Consider the following 19,873-nt stretch of genomic DNA (forward strand, 5'->3'; position numbering starts at 1 on the left):
GTCTGCTGATGTTCAGCTGAAATGATAGGGAGGGAGAAATCTGAGATTGAGGACAAAGAGGTGAGTAACACAGGGGTTTCCACTCTGGAAATGAGGATGTGCACTTTAACAAAGATTGAAGAATTTAGATCAAAATTTTCATTTACCTATTACGTTGGTGGTGGCGCAGTTGGTAAAGAATACTCCTGCCAATGTAGGAGACAGTGGTTCGATCCCTGGTCAGGAAGCTCCCCTGGAGGAGGAAATGGCAACCCACTCCTGTATTCTTGCCTGGAAAATTCCATGGACAGGGGAGCCCTGCAGGTTATAGTCCACGGAGGCACAAAAAGTCAGACACGACTGAGCAAGTGCCTTTGGCAAAGAAACAAATGACATGATTGTAAGCTTGTGTTCTGTACTCTGATACTTTGCTGGCAGTAGTATAAATTTGTGCAGTCTTTCTGGAAAATAGGTTGGCAACATTTATCATGAGCCTTAGAGATGCTTATACCCTTGACCCAGTTATTTCACATTTTGGAATCAGTGCCAAATTAATAATTCAAAATGCAGACAGTGATTATGTACAGAGCTGCTTACTTTGCAGAACATTCAATTGAAAAAACCTGCAAACAAGTGATAGGAAATGATTAAATTATGGCACATTTGTATGCTAAAATACTATGCAGCCCTTAAAAAACCATGTTTAGGTCCTTGGCTAAGAGGAGACTCTGCCTTGGGCCCGCCGGTGTAATAAAACTGCACTCCACTATCTGCATTGTCCTTCTGAGTGAGTTTGTTTCCCGGAAAGCGTGGCTATAACATTTGGTGCATGGGCCGGGAAACTCCTCACTTTGAGGAGACAGGTCTCATTTGAGGCCACCCCGAGGCTTTGTAGCTTGAATCTCCTAGAGGGGGGAAGGCGCCTCGCCCCTCTGGAAGAATTCTGCTTCTCAACGCCCGGACCTTTCACGTCAGCAGGTAGTGGACGGAAGCAGGGGAACTGAGCGCTCAGGTGAGGAGGAACCCACCCAGCAGGGTGGAAGAGGGGGCCTGATCACCCCCCTGGGAGGGACTAGAAGGGGCGGGGACCCACGGGAGCCTGGAATAGGCAGGCGGCGATTGCTTGGTACACAGGTCGACGAGTGTGCTAGGGTTTAGGAAGGAAATTTGTGAAGGTCATTTAGGAGGTGTGTCCACGCCGTCTCTGGGAAAATTATTACCAAGCGATCGCCAGGGGATTTTTAGGATAGGAAACTGGTCCTTGTATGCTTGTATTCTGCCCTCCCCCAGGAGGTGTCCTGTCTGCTGTGAAATTCTTGACCCCCTCGGAATTGTTAGGCTAGAAGGAGGGGGATACAGAAGTGAGTATGAATTGGCTTTTCTGGAGATGGCCTGGGACATGAGATATTTAACCCATCTGTGTTTTCATTCGCACCTGATCAAGCCCACCAAGGCAGAATGGACTTTACGGGAGAAACAGTCTTGGACCATGTGATGTTCTGGTTCAGCTATGCTGACTGGCAGGTGAAGACACGCCGATCCCCCTTCTCCCTCTGGGGTCTGGCAGTTAAAGTTGCAGGTATTGTCCCTTGATCCATCACACCAGAGCGAAGAAGGCATACCATGCTGACCCGGAAGACGCTGAGTGGACCACCCAGAAGGACCCCACCGACCCACAGGAAACCAAGATCATTCTGAGGAGGAAGAAGAAAACGAGGTCCCGGACGAGCCCTCTACAGGATGGAGCTGGGTAAACGTCTCCTGCTGCTCGGCCTCACCAATGTGAGGCCAGTTCTGAACCTGACCACTGCTCCTGCACAGGACAACGTCTTCATCTCGTGGGCCACAACTCCGCCAACTGTTGGGTATGTGGGGCTATGGCCTTGTCAGTAACGGACAGACTCCCCTGGTGGGTATCGCCACTCCGTTCCTCTCTCTCACAAACCATAACCTTTCTTTGCTCTCCTGCTGTAAGAAGAAGCCATCAATGGGCCAGGGACATAGGGTTACATTTAACATGAACACCAGCCTTACGGAGATAACAAAGGCTTATACCTCATATATGAGAATTAAAGAGGAAAAGGGCTCCCTTACAAAAGGGGGACAGGCCTCCCGGTGCCTTGAGCAATACTACCAGGTCTGGGATGAATATTTCTGGATGACTCCTGAGAAAGGACAGTTGATTGCCCCTGCTACTATTTGCTGGGAACAAAAAGAACAGAAAGTTGGATTTGGAGACCATCCCCTAGACCCAAAAGAATTGTTATTTGTCCCCTGAACAAAGTAAACAAATCTTGGAAGTTACCTATCACCCCAATCAGTCTGCTCAGTGGCCCAGTTCCGACTGGAAATATAATCCTGGAATCCGCTGGGTAGTCCCCAATGGGACCCAGTGGCTCTGTGGGCTTAACTTATGGCCATGGTTACCAGTTGGCTGGGTGCGGCGTTGCACATTAGGATTTGCTTTCGCCCATGGCAGAGTTAAGCCTAGCCTACACCAGCCTCCAGTCAACCTGCCTTATCTGCATGCAAGATGGACACGATCTGTGTTCCAATGGTATGACTATCTTGCTGCCTTGTTTATACCCTCTGTAGGGACAACGGATATCATGGTTAAGGTAGAGGCCTTAACTAATTTCATTAAACAGGCCCTCTTAGACAGTACTAAAGCCATTCAAGCTTTGAATGAAGAACAGATTCAGATAAGGAAGGCAGTAATTCAAAATAGGATGGCATTAGACATACTCACAGCAGCCCAAGGAGGGACTTTGGCGAATGGTGTGTACATCCCTGACCTGTCTGAAAATGTATCTGCTGCCTTGGAGGATATGCAAAATCAAGTGAAAGCCATGTCTAATGAACTGTTGTTATAGTAATCTTGATCATACTGCTTTGTGGGCCCTGCTTCCTACAATGCCTTGTGAATTTTGTAACCCAGAGGTTGATAGCATTCTCTCATGTGGGTGGCAGGAGGGCTAAGGTACAATGTATCTCAATAAATGATGCTCGTTATGGAAACTAAGAGCATCAAGAGGGGGGAATGAAGAAGGAATTCATAGGGCCTGGACTCCATCTCAGGCCTGTCTGTGCTGATCGTGGGCGGCCACCTCTCCAGTGGACTCTGAACTCTGTGCTCAGCGCCTGTGGGAATGACAGTGGAAGGATAAGACCCCCCTCTGGGCAGGGGAATCTTGAAGAAGAGAAAACAGACACTAATCACCCCTGCCTCCAGACACTATCTATCAGAATGTAAGCACAGGCTTATCGGTTATTAACTATTTGGAATGTAACTGCGGGCTTATTGATTATTGACTGTTTGAACACATAACACGTGAACGATGGGGTTATTGTAGTTGTATTTACCCTTCCTTTGTAAGCCTCAAGGGATTTGGGCTGGTGGGTTTGGACATGTACACATGGGGTATAAAAGATTTTCACAAATGCTGGTCAGGGTCCTTGGCTAAGAGGAGACTCTGCCTTGGGCCCGCCGGTGTAATAAACTGCACTCCACTAAAAAAAAAAAAAAAAAAAACAAAAAAAAAAAAACCATGTTTACTGAGACTTGTAATATGAACTGATTTGAGAGAGATAAACCTGATGAAGATACACAATTATATGTAGAATACAAAGTCAACTCTGCTAAAAATAAGCATAGTGTAAGGATTGGAGAATATTGTACTAAAATGCTGCTGGGGATTATTTCTGACTGGGAAATAGAGGCATGGGTTGATGATTTGTAGAAATCCAGTAACTGAGTGTGAATTAGAATCAGATAATAGATTTTTATCTTATTAAAATTTTCCCCTCTTCTCCTACTGTATATGCTAATATTCAGTTACTAATGCAATCATCTTTGGCTCACAGACCATACCTTCTATTATAAAACCTGACCATGTTGCCTTAAAAAAAAAAATGGATGCATTTGGAATATGCCATCCACTAAAGGGTTAGAACCTCAAATCTCATTTTCAAAGTAGTTAATATCATATCATTGTATTAACTAGAATAGAATATTTCACCAGACTATTGATGCTTCCCTCTCCCCTTGCAGACATGATTGTTCACTTTCATTTAGAGGGACATGGATTTTTACACCAGAGATTCCCTGGATATATCAAAGACAAAAAGATTAGTGCAATGCATCATCATTGGGAGGATAATTCATTAGTAATTCTTCCTTCAGCTGCACACCCAGGCAGCTAAAAGAGAGCCCATCACCCCAGGAATACATTGGACAGAGAACTGATTGGTAAGAAGGGGGCACCCATTAGTTGCCAGAACTGGATGGCAAATATCTTGACCTCCTTCAAGATGTTAACGTTGAGTCAAGAATGTTGTCTCAGGCCTCTAGGAGGACTGGTCTCTCTCTCTTTTAAAGACAGAGACACTCATTTAGATATTCAACCTGGTCCCAGCTTTCTAGCCACTCCTGCTAAAGAGTAATCTTGATAAAAATAACCATTTTTCACTGTAGAAGGCAAGTTTTCTATCCACCGTAGAGATAAAAGTCTACTGAAGAATGATGAACCTCACTGTGATTATTTCCCAAAGGGATCATAACCCTATTTTCCAAAATCCAAAAGGGGATATATGACCCATGGAATGGACTTTGCCATAATTTTTGGCTTCAAGGAACTTTTGGGCATTTCAGATCAAGCTTAGGAACTTTCTGCTTGAGTCCCAACTACTCAAGGTAGAAGCCAGAAAACTTCCTTTCTCTGCCTTCCTAATATTCTTACAGGAGGCTGGCATATGAGCAGTGGGGGGTGACAAGCAGACATCCCCACGTGGAACTCTAATTCAGGGGTGAGGGGTGCAGGCACGGATTGGGAGGGTTGTGACTGGTCGAGGCTCGTGGACTTGAGGATAGTAGTGAAGGGTAAGCAGGACCGTGGGGCCTTTCTGGAACAATCCTACAGTCTGATTTGTGGCGTGCATGTATGCTCAGTCATTTCAGTCATGTCTGACTCTTTGCTGTTCTATAGACTGTGGCCTGTCAGGCTCCTCTGTCCATGGAAAAGTCATAGTTTTGACTATATAGACCTTTGTTGGCAAAGTGATGTCTCTCTTCATACACTGTTTAGGTTTGTCATAGTTTTCCTTCCAAGCAGCAAGCATCTTTTAATTTCATGGCTGCAGTCACTGTCTGCAGTGATTTTGGAGCCTAAGAAAATAAAATCTGTCATTGATTCCAATTTTTCCCCATATATTTGCCATGGAATGATGGAACTGGATGCCATGATCTTAGTTTTTTGCATGTTGAGTTTTAAGCCAGCTTTTTCACTCTCCTCTTTCTCTCCTCAAGAGGCTCTTTAGAATTGTATCATCTGCACATCTGAGGTTGTTGCTATTTCTCCAAGGTGATCTTGATTCCAGCTTGTGAGTGGTTCAGTCCTGGCCTTTCACATGATGTACTCTGCATATATATTAAATAAACAGGGTGACAATATATAGTCTTGATGTACTCCTTTCCCAATTTGGAACCAGTCTGTTGTTTCATGTCGGTTCTAACTATTGTTTCTTGACCTGCATACAGATTTCTCAGGAGGCAGGTAAGGTGGTCTGGCATTCCCCTGTCTTGAAGAATTTTCCACAGTTTTTTGTGATCCATGGAGTCAAAGGCTTTAGCATAGTCAATGAAGCAGATGTTTTTTGGAATTCCCTTGCTTTCTTCATGATCCAACACATGTTGGCAATTTGATCTCTGGTTCCTCTGGCTTTTCTAAACCCAGCTTGTACATCTGAAAGTTCTTGGTTCATGTACTGTTGAAGTCTATGTTGAAGGATATTGAGTATTACCTTGCTAGCATGTGAAATGAGTGCAACTGTACAGTAGTTTGCACACTGGAATGAAAACTGAACTTTATCAGTCCTGTGGCCACTGCTAAGTTTTCCAAATTTGCTGGCATATTGAGTGCAGTCCTTTAATAGCATCATCTTTTAGGATTTTAAAAAGTTCAGATGGAATTCTGTCACCTCCACTAGCTTTGTTCATAGCAATGCTTCCTAAGGCCCACTTGACTTCACACTCCAGGATGTCTGGCTCCGGGTGAGTGAATACACCACTGTGGTTACCTGGATCATTAAGACCTTTTTTGTATAGTTCTGTGTATTCTTGCTACTTTGTCTTAATCTCTTCTGCTTGTTAGGCCCTTGCTGTTTCTGTCCTTTATTGTGCCCATCTTTGCATGAAATGTTCCCTTGGTATCTCCAATTTTCTTGCTGAGATCTCTAGTCTTTCCCATTCTATTGTTTTCCTCTATTTCTTTGCCTTGTTCATTTAGGAAGGCTTTCTTATCTCTCCTTACTGTTCTTTGGAACTCTGCATTCAGTTTGGTATATCTTTCTCTTTCTCCGTTGCCTTTTGTATCTCTCCTTTTCTCAGCTATTTATGACGTCTCCTGAGACAACCACTTTGCCTTATTGCATTTACTTTTCTTGAGGTTCGTTTTGATCACCACCTCCTGTACAATGCTACGAATGTCCATCCATAGTTTGTCTACCATATCTAACCCCTTGATTCTATTTGTCACCTCTACTGTATGACCATAAAGGATTCGATTTAGGTCATACCCGAATGGCCTAGTGGTTTTCCTTATTTCCTTTGCAATAAGGAGCTCATGATATGAGCCACAGTCAGCTCCAGGTCTTGTTTTTGTTGATCACATAGAGCTTCTCCATCTTCGGCTGCAAAGAACCTAATCAATCTGATTTCAGTGTTGACCATTTGGTGCCATCGTAGGGCTTCCCAGGTGGCCCTAATGGTAAAGAATCCACCTGCCAATGCAGGAGAGGCAAGAGATGGCAGTTCAATCCCTGGGTTGGGAAGATCCCTTGGAGGAGTTAATGGTACCTCACTCCAGTATTCTTGCCTAAGAAATCTCATGGTCAGAGGAGCCTGGTGGGCTGTGGTCCATGGGGTCACACAGATTTGGACATGACTGGGCACACACAGTTATATTTAGAAACATATACTCTCTTGAACATAAAATTTCAAGAAAAAAAAAGCCAGAGAAAATCTAAATATTCTAAGTCCATTCGTAGAAAGTTAAAACAACAGACAAAACCAAACTATGATGTTACTCATCAGGATGTTGAATTTTGGAGAGGCACAAGCCTAGCTTCTAGGAGGCTGATACAATGCTGTTTCTTGATCTGGGGGTGGATGCAATAGGGTAGCACTTTGTGAAAACTCTTACACTAATGGTTTGTATACTTTTCTCTATGTATTTTATGCTTCAATAAAAGCTTTTCCCCCTCCATTTATGTCATTTTTTTTTTTTTAACATCTCATGAATGTCCCAATCTGGCATTTTGCTGATACAATCTGCACATTGCTGATACAGTTTTACAAAGCTACATTATGTATTGCTAGTCCTCAAGATTCGGGGTAAAAAAAGATAAGATTGAAGATAAAATATCTGTACATGGGGGAATTCTAAACATAGTCTACACATGAGGATTGCACTTCTGCATATTCAAATGAATCCCAAAGTCGGCCTGACAAGATTTACTATCTCAAAAATTCCTTCTCAAAGGAAAAAATTCAATCTGGAATGTTTAGGACTGTGCTATCTCAACCGCTTAGTTAAGATCCTTCTGACCTGTTCTCTCACTACTCAGGGGTCTCCAAACAATTCTAAAACACCCTGGCTTCATGGACAAGGCCCTGTGAATGAGGTGCCATTTTCAAATTCACAAACAAAAATGAAAGTGAGATTAAAAACATTAAAAAGAAAGGTAGTTTCGCGTGATTTAACAATTCAAGGCAACTCAGCTCTCTAAAGGGTTAATAGTGATGAGAAAAAGAAAGGAGTGGAAACAGGGCAGAGAATCAGACCAAACTGGAAGCAGACAAAGGCAGCCAGAACTATCTTATTTATTATAAAGATACACCGTGAAGAACAGACCTGACTGTATACTGAAGCCTGGAATGGTACATGCTCAAATGTACAGTACTAGACATAAAAGTGCATTGTTACAACAGATTAACAAAACATTTTTTTTTTCCCCTTCCAGAACTAGAAAAGCATCCCCCTTTACTTTCACCTCAGAGACGAGGAAATGTCGTGGTAAGAGGCAGTACAGAGCCGAGGAGGACAGGATGGCCATCAGCAGCACGTGAGCAGGAGGGGAGCGGGTGAGGTGTCGGGGACCCAGAGAGTGGCTGTAGGCGGGGAAAGGCACAGTCACGGCTAAGAGGGGAACGATGTCTGATGACCATGACCTGACCGTGACGGATGAGGATGCGAGACTGGATAATACTGAGCACCGAGGCATAGAAAGGTGGGCGTGGCGAAGAAGCTGGGAGAGAGTGGAGTTAAGTTTCAAAACACTCAAGTGGGCGGAGGAATTGGGTGTTGGGGGGGAAGTGTGTGGGGCAACAGCAAAGAGCAAGGCTAAGACTCCTCTAAAATAGAAAGGCACTTTCACATGTACATACTACAGATGTACATTGACACGAGTAGGTAACAGTCACAAGCAGGAAGCCACCAGTACTGCAACTCATCAGACCAACAGGAATGGACAATACTGATTTAATCACGTGGGCAGGAGTTAACTCTTAAGTCAGCAGGTAAATAGCAGTCTCTCCTGTCACACAGCCATTTACTATACTTTAAACGTCTATAATAACCATCACACTATACATTGAACTTGGATGAATGTTCTAAAGGGGGGCATTCACAAATGCACAGTTTATATATTTTCTTTTACTAAACAGTTTCTAAGATAAGCGTTATGGAACCCAGTACAATTATTTAAACATACAAAATTCCCTACATAATTTTAAGATACAGGTACCATTTCGATTATAATACAGACTCTTTTTTTTTTTTTTAAGAAAGTATACTCGGGTGGGTAAGTGAAAGCTCAATTTCCAGTTTGTTTTATTGATTTGAACAAAGCTGTGCCAAAGTCACCCTGCTCCATGCCTGACACCCCAGCCCAGCTGGAGGTTGGCTTTCAGCTCAGGTGCTAGCCTCCACTAGGGAGCTCTGTGGGAAGAGTCTTCACTTCTAAGCTGCCCCACAGTTCTAAGTCTCTATGGGAGGTAACTCAGAGCCAAGACTCAGCCCCCAGCACATTTCCCGCATTCATGGCCTCTCATTACTGTGGTCAGGAATGACATCCCAAACCTGAAGTCTTCCAAACCCAACAGAACCATAGGCTCTTTAACTTTGGATTTCAGAGACTGTAATTACCAAACTAAAGTTTCTTTAGTTTATAGACCCTAGAGGCTATGTCTCATTCCCAAATACTAAAGAGACCTCCATGTCCCTGTTTTTTTTTCTCCTTTTTTCTTAATTAAATTATGAACCCATTTTTGGGAATGGCAAAAGTACAAAGACAGAAAACTCATACAGTTTGTCCCTTGGTGCTCTATATTCATTGATCACTGCTTATATTCATTTCAGTAGATTAAGTGGGACCCTGCTGTACAATATTCTATGGATTGCTCAAGGGGCATCAAAGTCAGATTACGTTGTGTGAAAATGTGCAAAACTGTTAAACAATGGCATTTATGCCCAACTTGAACATGGAGCTCTACAAAGGGCCACTCAACAAATTGAAATAATTTACAGAGCACTCATCAGAAAGTATGTTTTAAGAACCGTTCACTCTACGCTAATGATTCACTGCAAACATCCTTACCCAAACCCAAAGGCCAATTTGGTAAATCTACTTAAGTGAGTTCTATGGATGGGATGTGAACATTCAGTTATACTAGCTGTGAGTATATATTCTTGTGTAAGTGGAGTCTGGTAATCTTTGTAGAACTATCATTTACCCACCACCAAAATGACTCACTTCCCAAACTGCACATGAGGACCTATGATAAGATTCTTAAAAGCAGGATATAACCTTTTAGGAACTTATTTTCTTTCTTCCCTTCCCATTCCTTGTGCCTTCCCACTTCCCCACTGTGGGCTACACCTGTGGCTGCCAAGAGGACCCCTTGCAGGTAAACCCTTGAAGGAACTCACTGGGTGTTATTTTTGATCCTTTGTGAAGGGGCCACCTTGTCTTATCCTTGGAATCTTAGACTTTTACTGAACAAAGTAAGGATAAGTGAGTCCTTATTGAGTCCTTACTCACCCTGAGGTCACATCCTTTCCTGGGAATTGAAGGGAAAAAAAAAGCCTCAGGTGACAACAGAGTAATAGAGAAAGACAGAGACAGGTGAAGAAAGGAAGTGATGGGAGAGTGTTAGGAGCTGTTTCCTGGAAGAAGGCACAGCCTCTGAGGCTCTGAGGTCTGGAGCAGCATGTCCTCTGCCTTCCAAGGCAGCAGAGTCCTGGTGCGGAGGGTGGAGAGGCAGTCCTCTTTCCATCACAGGTGTCAACGCCAAAGGGACGAGACAGTGGGGAAGGTTACCAGGGAGAAGTCTGAAGAAAGGGCGTTGCACAAGTAAGATCTGGAACACTTAAGTTAAAGCTTGTACAAGAACCCTCCCAAAGGAGTAAGTTCAAAACATCTCTTCTCTTTTGATGCCCTCTGTCAACATCTTACTCTTCCATCAAATAAGGAAGTGGTTTTTAAGAATCTTCTTTATTTTAATTTCTAAAAGATTTAAAGTCTCCTCCACCATTACTTCCACCCCTTTCTCTATTTCTGTTTCCCTATTGGACAACAGAGAATGAAGAGACCAAAGTGGAATCCAGAAAGAACTGGGAGATTATCTTAAAAGGTTCAATGTTCCAGACATTTGGGAAGATTGTCCAGAAGGGTTGGTGCTACTCAGAGCTCAGTCCTGGCTGGGTTTCCATGGTGTCCAAAGGTGCTGAAAGGCTAATAAAGCTCAAGGAAAAGGTTGGGAGGGTTGCACAAGATGCTGAGCTGGGCCTCTTTATCAAAATGGGTGAAAAGGATGGTTGCGAAAATTCAGAGGTTTACAACACCTGGAAATACCTGAAGTAATTTTTTTCACTATATTTAGTCCATTTGTGAAATCAGGCTGCAGGCAAGCAACCAGCAGTGTGACTTTCAAAGGTAACAGTATCTCATAAATGAAACCTCTCTTTGCATTAGAATGATCAGACTGGCAAACTGAGGTAGAGATCAAAGTAACGATCTTGATTTTAGTATAGATCCCCATTTTTTCCCCACACTGATGCATTCCCCATTGAGCTGAGAAATCAAAGTCCATACTGTAACTCTTAGGTGGGCATGCGATTGGCTGCCAGTTTGAAGTCAAAGTGGTCCAGAGGGATTAGTTCTGGATATCCATTTTTAGGGGGGAAAAACCCCAAAGCAAACAAACAAACCCTCTTCATCAGTAAGTTCAATGACAGAGTCGATAAAATGCTTACAGATGGATAAGTGGCTGCTGAGAGAACAGCGGTGATCTGTACCTTAGGAAAAAACAAACTGGGTTCAAGGTATTCTTTTTAAGATAGAGGGAAGCAGAACATAAAGATGGGCTAAAGAAAAACTGTCTGTGGGTGACGATGTCAGAGAAAGAGGATCCCGATGGAATGGACCTGACCATGTGAATGATGTAGAGACCAGTTGGGAAAAAAAACCAAGCCAGCCCTGGTTCCAGGCTGAGCAACTGGGAGGAGACCATCCTGGAACCACAGGGCCGTCTTTGCGCCTGGGCCTGGCTCTTACCAGACCACAGCTTGAAGAGACAGATGGCGAGGGAAGCTGGGGATTCAATTTAGGATCAACAGGCCTCTGCAGCATGTCTAGGGGAGCCCAGATCCACTAGTCAGGGGAAGAGAAGGCCAGGTGAACCAAGCACTTTCTCCATTGCTGAAGAGGAAAACACAGGGCTTCACGGGAGCTGGAAGTTACTTTCTGGGCAACAACAGATCTCTGAAGGAGTGGATGGAATAGGGTAACCAGAAAGTCTTGAAAATTAGACTGTTCTAGTCTGTGCTGAATGCAGCGGATGGACTTGGAAACCCTCCCGGGGCCTGATCAGGCTCGGGGAAAGAGTCCAGCAGGAGCTCTGGAGGACTGTCCCCCTCTCCTTTCCCAGATTTAGTTGGTACAGTAACTGCAGAAGGTTCTAGCACCCCCTGCTAAGATTTAACCTGGGCCCAGGGAAACGACTGTTAGGAAAAAGACAATCATCCTACTCATTCGGGCAGTGTGCTGCAAATCCCACTGGGAACAGCCCACTGTGACAACAGCAAGTATGCAGCAAGGGCTGGTCTCAGCCCCGCGGCATGAGATCAGAGGTACTCACTGTCAGCTACTAAACAATCCCATCGTCACCTTTCAGCCTCACCCCAAGTGCCACCGACCAACAGCGGTTACACTCCAGGGCCTGGCACTGCAGATTCTCCTGCCTTGAGACGCCGGCCCTTCTGACTCACCGGGCTTCTCTAAGCCTGAAGCACTGTGCAACGTGCAGGGCAGAGCGGTGCTGTCTTCATTACAAATGGTGCAGCATTGGATTTTCAAGTAAGTCTAAGTGTTTCTATTGTCTTTAAAATGGCATATGTCCAGTTATTTAAAAAAAAAAAAAAAAGAAATTACAAAATACAAATGCCCGTGTTAATTTAGCTAATCTCAGACATTACATTCGAGAACATAGAAAAGCCAAAAGATCTCCAGTTATAAGCACGTGACTAACGCAAGTTATGGATCGTTGACTTTCGTCACTAATCCGTCTTCTCTTTTTAATCATCACCCCAGATGACCATGCTCCGGGGGGTGTTACATTGTGCAGGACTTGTCTGCTGGACCCTGGGGAGGCGGGGCGGGTCCCACGGTCGGGTTTGTTTTTGGAAGGACAGCAGGTTTCGGCCGCAGGGCTGGGGGCTTCAGCTGCACGCCCATTCTGGGTGCCACCGCAGGCTTGAAAGTACTCAGCGTGTCACTGGAGGAGCTGGTGCTCCGACGAATCTGAGGCTCTGAGCTCCTGAGGGCGACGCTGTGCAAAGGGCTGAGCGCTTCGGCGGAGGCGGCGGGGGTGGGAGAGTTCTTCACTTGCTCTAAGGCGTCCAGCACCACGTCGGGGGCATGCTTGGCCGTGCTCTGTCTTTCCAGCTCTCGGAGCTCGTTCAAAGCAGTGTTCATCGTCTCTTCGATATCCTGTTGAAAAACAAATGACAGATGGTAACCTGGTCTTCTCATGGGGATCATTTTGAAATGTACAGAAACGTGGAATCACTAGATCGTGTTATCCCTAGAGAAGGAAATGGCAACCCACTCCAGTATTCTTGCCTGGAAAATTCCATGGACAGAGGAACCCAGTGGGCTACAGTCCACGGGGTCGCAAAGGGTCGGCCACGACTGAGCACATCAGCACAGATTGTGTTATAGGAGTTAGCACTGCAGGTCAACTATACTTCAAAAACAAACTCAGAAAAGAATCAGATCTGTGGTTTCCAGAAGTGGGGGGGGTTGGGGCAACTGGATGAAGGCAGTTGAAAGAAATGAACTTCCAGTTATAAGACGAATAAGTATTATGGATGTAATGTACAACATGATAAATATAATTGATACTGTTGTAAGTTATATATGACAGTAGTTAAGGGAGTAAATGCTAATGGTTCTCATCATAAGGAAACATGCTTTTGTTTGTTTCTTTAATTTGACATCTCTATGAGATGATGGATGTTCACTAAACCCACTGTGCTAATCATTTTATAATGTGTATAAGTCAAATTGGTATGCTATATACCTTAAACTTATGTACAGTATTGTGTCAATAACTCAATAATTAACTGGGAAAAAAGTAATCAGAGAGACAGATGAAGCTGATAATTAATACTAATGTACAGAACCCATCTTGTTGTTGTTGTTCAGTTGCTAAGTTGTGTCTGGCTCTTTGGAACCTCATGGACTGTAGTGTGACAGGCTCCTCTGTCCTCCACTATCCATACACGACTACTGGAAAAACCATAGCTTTGATTATATGGACCTTTGTCAGCAAAGTATTATCTCTGCTTTTTAATATGCTATCTAGGTTTGTCATAGCTTTCCTTCCAAGGAGCAAGCATTTTTTGATTTCATGGCTACAGTCACTGTCTGCAGTGATTTTGGAGCCCAAGAAAATAAAGTCTGTCACTGTTTCCATTGTTTCCCCATCTATGTGCATGAAGGGATGGAGCCAGATGCCATGATCTTAGTTTTCTGAATGCTGAGTTTTAAGCCAGCTTTTTCACTCTCCTCTTTCAGCCTCATCAAGGGGCTCTTTAGTTCCTCTTCACTCTCTGCCATAGAGTGATATAATATGCATATCTGAGGTTGTTGATATTTCTCCTGGCAATCTTGATTCCAGCCTGTGAATCACCCACCCCAGCATTTCGCATGATGTACTCTTCATGTAAGTTAAATAAGCAGGGTGACAAAATAGAGCTTTGTCGTACTCCTTTCCCAATTTCGAACGAGTCTGTTGTTCCATGTCCAGTTTTAACTGTTGGTTCCTGACCTGCATACAGGTTTCTCAAGAGACAGGTCAGGTGGTCTGGTATTTCTGTTTCTTCAAGAATTTTCCACAGTTTGTTGTGATCCACACAAAGGCTTTAGTGTAGTCAATGAAGCAGAAGTAAATGTTTTTCTGGAATTTCCTTGCTTTCTCCATGATCCAAGAAATGTTGGCAATTTGATCTCTGGTTCCTCTGGCTTTTCCAAATCCAGCTTGTACATCTGGAATTTCTCAGTTCACATACTGCTGAAATCTACCTTGAAGGATTTTGAGCATTACCTTGCTAGAATGTGAAATGAGCGCAACTATATAGCAGTGTGGATATTCTTTGGCATTGCCCTTCTTTGGGATTGGAATGAAAACTGACCTTTTCCAGTCCTGTGGCCACTGCTGCGTTTTCCAAATTTGCTGGCATATTGAGTGCAACACTTTAACAGCATCATCTTTTAGTTTGAAATAGCTTAGCTGGAATTTCATAACCTCCACTATCTTTATTTGTAGTAATGCTTTCTAAGTCCCTCTTGACTTCAGGATGTCTGGCTCCAGGTGAGTGACCACACCATCGTGGTTATCTGGGTCGTGAAGATCTTTTTTGTACAGTTCTTCTATGTATTCTTGCCACCTCTTCTTAATCTTTTCTGTTTCTGTTAGGTCCTTACCATTTCTGTCCTTTATTGTGCCCATCCTTGCATGAATGTTCCCTTTATCTCCAATTTTCTTGATCTCTAGTCTTTCTTTCCCATTCTATTGTTTTCCTTTTCTTTGCATTGATCGCTGAGGAAGGCTTTCTTATCTCTCCTTGCTATTCTCTGGAACTCTGCATTCAGTTGGGTATATCTTTCCATGTCTCCTTTGCCTTACACGCCTCTTCTTTCCTCAGCTATTTGTAAAGTCTCCTCAGGCAACCACTTTGCCTTCTTGCATTTCTTTTTCTTGGGGATGGTTTTGGTCACTGCTTTCTGTACAACGTCACGAGCCTCCATCCGTAGTTCCTCAGGCACTCTGTCTACTAGGTCTAATCCCTTTAATCTGTCACTTCCACTGTACAATCATAAGGGATTTGATTTAGGTCATATCTGAATGGTCTAGTGGTTTTCCCTACTTCATTTTAAGCCTCACAGAAACTCGCATACTTCAAAGCAAGCAGACTAGCAAAAAGCATGACTGTTTTAACATCGGTGTGTAATGTGTGTAAACTCAATGCTATTTCACATAACTGCTGTGACTCTGAAGGTGCAGGAGACAGAGGAAACGGCTGCAACGGCTCATGGAGCCACAGAGCAAGACCGCCATTCTGAGGCACTTGGCGGTCTTCTGGGGGTTTTGACCTTACATGCTGACATCTTATATAGAATTCTATTTCAATCTATGGTAAAAGGTGGCTTAAATTTAGACCAGCAATTTCTTAAGAAAATTGAATAGGCATGAAAAATCAGGCTTTTTTTTTTTTTCATTCATTCAACAAATAATTTTTGAGCACTTATTATATACTTGGCTAACTCCTAGCAGTTCTTCAAAATTCACTTCAAGCCTTCCCTGATGCTTCTGTTCAGTAGGTCTCAATGGTAGTGGTATTGCTCCATAGAGAGCATTTCTGTAATATGCTGTGTTGTGTATTTTTAAATGTCAAAATAACTGGATAGCATTTAGTGAGCAGAGGTATTGGATATCTGGCAAGTATCTTGGATAATTTACATGCAATGAATTGCCCCAGATCTTGTTCAACTTTTTAATATCCTCCAGACATTTATGTAGGTGAATTTTTTTTTTTATAATCTGAGTCTAGAACTTAACTCTTTCTTATATATAAACACAAAATATTTTTTTTATAGTGTTAAGTTTTCTAAGAATGAAACCATCATGTAAATTATATTCTGCTTTTATGACCACTAGTGGTAAAGAACCCGCCTGCCAATACAGTAGATGGAAGCGTCACACGTTCAATCCCTGGGTAGGGAAGATCCCCTGGAGGAGCGCAGGGCAACCCACTTCAGTATTCTTGCTGGAGAAACCCATGGACAGAGGCGACTAGCAGGCTACATTCCATGGGGTCACCAAGAGCTGGGATACAACTGAAGCGACTTAGCATGTTTGACAGAGGGTGGTCCACCACTTTAAAAAATCGTATCACTCACAGGAACACCATTATGGAAACTGAGTTGAGACTAGTTAACCTAATACTCATTTCAACGTACATTAAAAAAATTTTTTTTTATTCATTTACATATGGCTGTTCTGGGTCTTCACTGCTGCTTGAGCTTTTCTCTATTTGTGGTGTGGCGGCTTCTCATTGCAGTGGCTTCTCGTGTCGTGGGGCACAGGCTCACGAGCACGCAGGCTTCAATAGTTGCAGTGTGTGGGCTCACTAATTGCAGCGTGCAGGCTCTGGAGCAATGGTTCAATAGTAGTGGCGCACAGGCTAAGTTGTTCCACAGCATGTGGGCTCTTCTTGGATCAGGGATCAAACCCATGTCTCTGCACTGGCAGGCAGATTCTTTACTACTGAGCCACCAAGGAAGCCCCTCAATGTTCATTTTTAATTGTATTTATGGTAAGTCTACATGTAAGTGAAAGCATCTCACTATTTCATTTGTCTTCTAGTGTGCATGCGTGCTAAAGTCGCTTCAGTCGTGTCTGACCCTATGGATTGTAGCCCTCCAGGCTCCTCGGTCTATGGGATTCTCCAGGCAAGAATACTGGACTGGGTTGCCATGCCTTCCTCCAGGGGATCTTCGTGACCCAGGGATTGACCCTGTATCTCTCATATCTTTTGCACTGGCAGGCGGGTTCTCTAGCACTAGCACCACCTGGGAAGCCTATCTTCTAGTTTAGTTAATCAATAACTGAAATACATTTGTTTTTAATATTTCTATTTTTCCTTTTTATTGTATTTAGGGCTTTATATGTTTTTTAAAAAATTAGGTATATCATCTATCCATTTATTTCAGAAAATAAAGGGGAAATTACAAAGTATTTGTAAAAAGGTAAGTGTATACCAATGTGCACCACTGCCAGAGGAATGGGTAAGTGAAATGTGCTGTATATGCACAGGGGATTGTTAGTGGGCCTTAAACAGGATGCCACGATATGGATATATCTTGAAGGTATTAAATGGAATAAGCCAGTCACAAAAAGACAAACACTGCATGACTCCACTTCTATGAGGTAGTCAAATTCACAGAAGGAAAAAAAAGAACAGTGGTGGCTAGGGCCTGGGTGGGAGGGGAGGGGAAAATAGGCATTGTTCTCAAATGGGTACAGAGTTTCAGTTTTGCAGGATGAAGAAGTTCTGGAGATCTGTCACACAGCCAGGCGAACACTTTACTGACCTGTACACTTAGAAAAGGTCAGGGCGAGAACCTACTGTGGGGCTCAGGGGGCTAGTGAAGGCTCACTGGGGACAGAGGCGTTGATGTCTGTGGGGCTCATTCACTTCGCTATACGGCAGAAACCAACCCAACACTGCAAAGCAACTAAATTCCAAATAAAAGGTTAAGAGGATCTGTTTTACACTGTTTACTCACACACACACACATGAGTATTGTGTGAGGTAGGCAGAGAGCCATTGCACTAGTGAGATGGAAATACCTCTTCTCTACATTTTCAGGGCTTCCACTCACCTCGAGCATTAGCTTGCGGCTCTGGAGAGCAGGAATTGATTTCCACACCCACCTCCCCCGCTGATTTACAAGTACCTTCATGCAGCAGCTGACCACTGATTTAACTGTCTATGACGTCTATCATGGACGCTGCCACACAGTAAGTGCTCAATGAAGACTTGCTAAGTGAATAAACAAAGATCCAGTGATCACATAAGGGTAAGTCGCATTTTTAAAAAAGCTCTATCAGGGGTTCCACTCATTTACTGAAAGAATTCGCGTGTTTTTGGTATGAATACCATGATGGCAGGCTCACTTATCCTCATGGGAAAATCTGAAGATGAAAGATGGAAAGATAAATAAAGGATACAGCTGGAAGCCATTTTGTGAGGATGACATCACTTTACAAGTGATTATTTTCATATGTGATTTCCACTTGATGCTAAATATATGGATTTGTTTTTTACAAGTATTAGCCCCAGAGAAAACATGCAGAGCCTGGTTTATCTGTTGAGTTTTTGTTTTTATGATTTACAGTTAAAGGATTTCCTGGTTCTAGAAGCAAAAGGGTTAAAGTAGAACTTATTATGCCTTTCCACTACTAAGCTCCTAATTCCCTATCTCTCTAACCTAAATACTGTTTCATATGCTTTTTATAAGCAATGATGTTGTGGATTTTAAAAATCATTAAATTCAATTATAGTCAAATATCACTGGTTCTAAATACACCTCCAAGGACTCTGCATTGCCTTTAAAATAGACAGACACCCAAGAAGGTCAAAAGCCTTTTTGATTTTTGCTGAAAAATTATTGTGCACTTAAAATTGGATTAATTTTGTAAAAACACATTAAACTCTCCAAGTAATCTAATTGCTTTCCAAAATTCTTTTTAGTTAGGACAATGAAAATAGCTTGGAAATTTGTCATATCAAAATGCAGGTTTCCTGGAGTGCTCTTTATTAAAAATGACCCATCTTTAATATTTCCCTATGTTTGTTTCATTAATTTCTCACTCACTTTTTTAAGCTTCAGTGGTAACTAGAAGACACTTTAAGATTACTCAAATGGCAAACCCTGAATCTCTTTCACCTCCTTTTCACTGGCCATACACATGTTTTCTTTTCTTTTTTTTCCTTGAAGTATACTTGATTTACAATATTGTGTTAGTTTCAGATGTACAGGATATGATTCAGTTTTTTTTTTTCTGTCATACATATATTTCCTGATGGCTTGTACTTTAAAAAGAGCGAGAGGAAAAAAATGGTAGAATGATGGAAAAATCCATTAATATTATTTTACTTACACTTTGTCAATTCTAATCATTGGAAAAAAAACTACAAAGCCCTTCTCTGCAGTCACTGTTGGGAAGTGGAGATATACGTGCATTCAGGAGTGACACAGTAGCTAGACTTGTTCTTCAAACAGCCAACCATTATTTTTCACTTCCTTTACTGCCTAATCCTTCATTTCCTAAGTTGAAAGTGTCACCTTCATCAGACACTAAAAATGTTCTGTTTCAGGGTTCTCCATTCTGTTCCCTTGATTTGTCTGTTTTACTAGCTCAAGCATATGTTCAAGATCTGGGAGGGCTAGTCTTTCCTCATTCTTATTTTCTGAATCTTTCTGGCCATTTAGGAGTGATGGGTTTGACTGTCCAGGGTCTTACATTTCTGCCATGTCTCTGTTTACATCACTATGAATCCACTACATTGAGCTGGCCAAAAACTTTGTTCTGATATTATGGAAAAACTAGAATGAACTTTTTGGCCAACTATTTGGGCCCTTCTTGTAACAAATGGCCTCAGAGAATGGGCTAATTTCTGTTTTCTTTAGTTGGTTCTATACAAAAGGTATGGCTCTAGAAAGTAACTCCTATAATGCCTCCTCCATCATACCCTGGCACTTAGCA

At 42.8% G+C, this 19,873-nt stretch overlaps 1 protein-coding gene across 2 annotated transcripts in view; it reads right to left on the bottom strand.

Moving 5' to 3' along the window:
- Positions 1–7,842: 7,842 nt before the first annotated feature.
- SRGAP1 (SLIT-ROBO Rho GTPase activating protein 1) overlaps positions 7,843–19,873 on the bottom strand; it is a 295,080-nt gene continuing 283,049 nt past the window's right edge. For both annotated transcript variants that reach the window (XM_043888221.1, XM_043888212.1), the window contains exon 22: positions 7,843–13,026. In XM_043888221.1, the coding sequence (XP_043744156.1) occupies positions 12,649–13,026 (378 nt within the window). In that variant the 3' untranslated portion in view covers positions 7,843–12,648. The remainder of the gene's footprint in view (positions 13,027–19,873) is intronic.

The sequence above is a fragment of the Cervus elaphus genome, chromosome 3, assembly GCF_910594005.1.
Source record: "Cervus elaphus chromosome 3, mCerEla1.1, whole genome shotgun sequence".
Taxonomy (NCBI): Eukaryota; Metazoa; Chordata; class Mammalia; order Artiodactyla; family Cervidae; genus Cervus; species Cervus elaphus.